A 4,407-nucleotide genomic window follows, 5' to 3' on the forward strand; every position below is an offset into this window, starting at 1 on the left:
ATAGTTGTTGCTGTTAAAAACCGTCGGATAGTTCTGCTGTTATGAACCGTCGGTTAGACCAGCTGTCACCAGCCGTCGGATATCCCAGCTGCTAGCCGTCGGGTAGTTTGCTACTAGACATTTTTTATCCGTCGGGTATTAGTTCTTTATTTTAAAAAAAAAATCTTATAATAATTGTTTCATGTATCCCAACATTACATTCTTGAAAATGCCCACTCAAATGCTACAAACGCCAATTAAGAAGTTCAGATTTTGATATAACATTTATGCTAACCACTATTCTGCAGGGAAGTGCGGTTAAGAATTGGCCATAATATACATTCATCTCGGCAACTAATAACACACCTCACCACCTTCTCGAGTTAGATTTTCCACATAGTCTATTCATTGCAATAGCAATTGCTTCATGAGTTTCTCTTGAAATTGCTCCAAGTGACATTCCACCAAGGCGTTGAACAATGGAAGTTGCAGATTCAACCTTCCCTACTGGAATTGAAGGCCGATCACTTTTGAACTCAAGTAGGTCTCGAAGAACCTATATAGAAAATGGATAATATATATATCTATCAAGATTCCTTAATTAAGTTTAGGAGAATTTTAACAAGCTCAATAGTATGATGTGCCAGTCAAACAAGAAGCTTTGATAACTCACATTCACAGGTCGGTTAGCCAAGTGTTGCTGATAAACTGTGAATGCACTTTCATTCTTTTGGCGAACTGCTTTATGGAGCAGTTTTGACATTTCGGGATTATTTCCATGGTATTCATCTATGGAAAATAAGAAGAATCATTAGTCACAGAGATACTCCATATAAAATGGATGTAATAAAGTTGAGACAAGGGCCATTACTGGAAGAAAATGTATGAGACAAGGGCCATTATCTTGACCGTCAAATGGGTCGACTTATTTTTCACTTAAATCACAGTCATAGGTACCCAGGTGGGTCTTAGGCCATCCGATATAAGATATTCACATGTGGACAAAACATAGCAACTCAAAGACCTTTCAACCTAATGCACATTTGTCGAAAGACAAAATCAAAATACTTTTCTTTCCTAAATCCTAATGCTGCACTGTAAAGGTTCTCAATAGACTGGTCATACATGTCCAGTATAAGTAAATGAGGAAATAGTAGTCTCAACGTCTACTCCTATACCAACAAAATTCGCAAAGAAACACAATAATGTTAATATTACATCTGAAAGTGAACGTACCTCCCCGCTGTCAGCATTTACAAATGCATCAATTCGTGAGAATCCTTCTAGTCCGAGAGTGTTTGCAATAAGTTCTATTCTCTGTTTACATCTTTCTAGGGCTTCATTACTAGTACAAGAGAAGAAAAAACAAAGCTGGGATGTGAGTAGACATGAATAATATAATTTTTAACTTGAAATTTCCAAAGGAGTATCGGGGAATAGTTGAACAAGTTGCTAACGGTCGAATGAGCTCCTATTTTTCTCTAAAAAAAAAGGATGTGTTTGGCAAAAAGTTCAAGAAATGTTAATAAGGGGCCTTCTCAAGAAACAATCGCGCATGATTAGAATCATGTGGAGTCTACCTGCTCAGGCTCAAATCCCACCACATTTTATCAAAGGTTAACAGGTTGGAAAATTTTTTCGATTATTTTCACCGGGCACTTGTTTCAAAGATTTAAACCGATTTGACTTTTTGTTTAAATATTAAATTAAAAAGAAATTATGGACAAGGAATTCAATTTCCATAAAATCAAGGGTTTTCTTGATGAACCTCATAATTGAGGATGGCGGCGGAGTTAGATTGATGCCAGTTCCACCTGTAAAATCAAGTAGCAGCAGACTTTAAGGCACATAGAACAAAACCAAATTTACATAATTGATATAATTAGACCATTCGCAACAAAATTTCTTTTTATAAATTCTAAATGCCTCTTTCATAGATCTTCAAAAGATATTACTTCACAACATTCATAATTAACAAAAGGCGCCAATCAACTACTCCGGTTTTAGCACATGCAAGCCGAGGTGAGGATACATTCCCCTTAGTTGAGTACTTCTAGAATTAAAAAAAAATACTTCCATTTTATTGTGGGGAGACAAGGATGAAACTCCTAATATGTTCAAAGACATATTTGTGAAGGTATAAAGATCTGTCAAAGTTTTGAAGCCCGAGCTTAATCCTATCATCTAATGGGTGCCACTATCACGCAAACATTTTCTTTTTCTCTTCTTCTTTCTCTCCTTTTTCCTTAATTTTCATAGACTAACAAGCAATATGTAAGTAGGCAACAATGATTTTGGTTTCAAATCCATCAGAAACGAAGGTAATACAACTAAGGCATCAGTTTAACATGTGCAATCAGTAACCAACATTCATAAAGTAGTACCTTGAAATTTCTCCTCAAGAGATAAAATGTCACCAGATTCCTTAACAGTGACATTGGGACTTAGAGATTGCATAGCTCCACGTTTCCCAATAACACCAACAGTAATTTCAACCCATCTATTGTTTCCTTTCCATATGAGGTGGTGTGAATTTTCACTTGGTGATTTCGATGAAATGATTATCTCATCAGTTTCAACAAAAGGTTCAAATATTAGCAGCTCTCGGAGGAGGATTTGGCAACTCAATGACTCCATGTGCCTAAGAATTTGTTTTGGAGGAGAAATTAAATCGTTGAGAATCAATAGAGAAAAATTACCATTTTATTTTCACATAACATCAGTCCTTCAAGATATTATAGACAAAATATGTGTCTTCCTATATACAATACACACTCAAATCAACAAGCATTCACATAACTGATCTCTACATTATGATGTAGGAATAATGCATGTAAAATCAAGGTGCTCTAAACTATTTCAGCGTCACGATTATCGGATTTTGATCATAAACATAAAAAAGCTAACAAAGTCAACACTTAATCCATATGTGACCTCACAGAGAATGCATGTGTAGATTTGAGGACTAAACTTCTTTGTTTGTTTTCACACATAAGATAAATTATTCCGGTTACTAAACAAGTTAAATTGTTTGCCAAACCATGTTATCAAAAACAGAAAGTTGGAGCCTAATGTGTATTAAAGGAAAGCGGTATTCTCGGAAGACAGATATTTGGAGACCTAATAGAAAGTCAGGTTTAATTGATCTAAAAATAAAAAGTTGTTGACACCTTTGATAGACTGTTCAAGGAATCTGTAGAAGACAATCCCTCAAAGCATTTGCATACACCGCAAGGTCTACCGTGGAGTGCAAAAACAAACCTGATCATCACCGTAAGAGTTGAGCTACAACAATGTCATAATTATATCGTTGGTCATACCATAATCTCAAGAACTCCAAGTAGAGCATCCATCTCGAGCTGGTTTCACACATAATGTTTCACACTGCAGGTTTTGGTCAACTCAAGCCAAATATCCGGTGTGGGTGGGCATACGAGGAGCTCATCTTTGCTTCGAACTTCTTTGTTTATTGTAAGCACCCCAAGATCTTGTAGCTACATATAGAAGAGTGGAATCAATTAATTGAGGGAAGGAGAAATCATTTCAGTTACATAACATGGAGAGGGATATAAGCACAAAAGTACAAGTATCAGTAAACTAAGAACAATTAACTCACTTGGTTCATTATGATATTTAAAAATTAAAACTCAAAACGTGAAACTATTTTGTGTCGTTCCATGAGAGTGAAAGTTTATATCCCCTATCTTTTGCAGTAAGTAGTATCCAAAAGAATATATAATTGCCGAAACATGGATGATTCTCGCGATTGGATCAAATACATGGTCATGCCATTAGCAGGCAAATTGGGGATATCATCTGGTTTGGGAAGAATGGGCCTTGAAAAACTCTTTGGGGAAATACATGAAAATAATAGTGAGGAGTGCCGGATTGAGAAAACGATGGGGCTGGGGAGAAAGCAAAAGTTACAAGTGCATTTGAGCCAAAGTTAGTGAAACGCAAGACCCGATCCCACGACCTCTTGTGCGAATAGGGAATATCTCTGACAACATTAACCAACTAATAGGACCAAAAGATATCTGAAGAAGCCATTAAAGAACAAAGTCCGGTCATCAAAATAACCTTCACATATTGAAGAGAATATAAAGAGCTCTGCAACAGTCTATAGATTCATTAGAGATCAAGATTACTTTGTTTCTCCTTGTGACTTCACCAAAAATGACGAGGTACAAACAAGAGCTATATTCTTATTCCTATTTATGTGTTTTTTTTCTTACTTTTTCTTTTTGTTCTGGCAGTACCAGAGGAAAGTTTCAGAGGACGCAACAAAATTTTACCTGGTAGCAACCAACATAAAGAAGCGAGAAATTACCGCAATGATAGGAAAACCTTGAAGAAGTTTATAGTAAGCGTGAGAAGTGGCAAGGAAAGCCGCGTCGTGACATAGAAGGATATTAAAGTGAGCTTTCA

The 4,407-nt window shown here is 36.2% G+C and overlaps 1 protein-coding gene across 1 annotated transcript; it reads right to left on the minus strand.

Annotated features, from left to right (window-relative positions):
• Positions 1 to 448: 448 nt before the first annotated feature.
• LOC147514391 (uncharacterized) lies at positions 449 to 2,616 on the minus strand. Its single transcript, XM_086592577.1, has 5 exons — positions 2,364 to 2,616; positions 1,748 to 1,793; positions 1,216 to 1,324; positions 653 to 768; positions 449 to 535 (listed from the first exon to the last, which is right to left on the minus strand). Exons 1-4 carry the CDS (start codon positions 2,614 to 2,616, stop codon positions 655 to 657), a joined length of 522 nt encoding a protein of 173 aa, XP_086448703.1. The 3' UTR covers positions 449 to 535; positions 653 to 654.
• Between the last annotated feature and the right edge of the window lie 1,791 nt (positions 2,617 to 4,407).

This window comes from Coptis chinensis, chromosome 2 (genome assembly GCF_015680905.1).
Source record: "Coptis chinensis isolate HL-2020 chromosome 2, ASM1568090v1, whole genome shotgun sequence".
Taxonomy (NCBI): Eukaryota; Viridiplantae; Streptophyta; class Magnoliopsida; order Ranunculales; family Ranunculaceae; genus Coptis; species Coptis chinensis.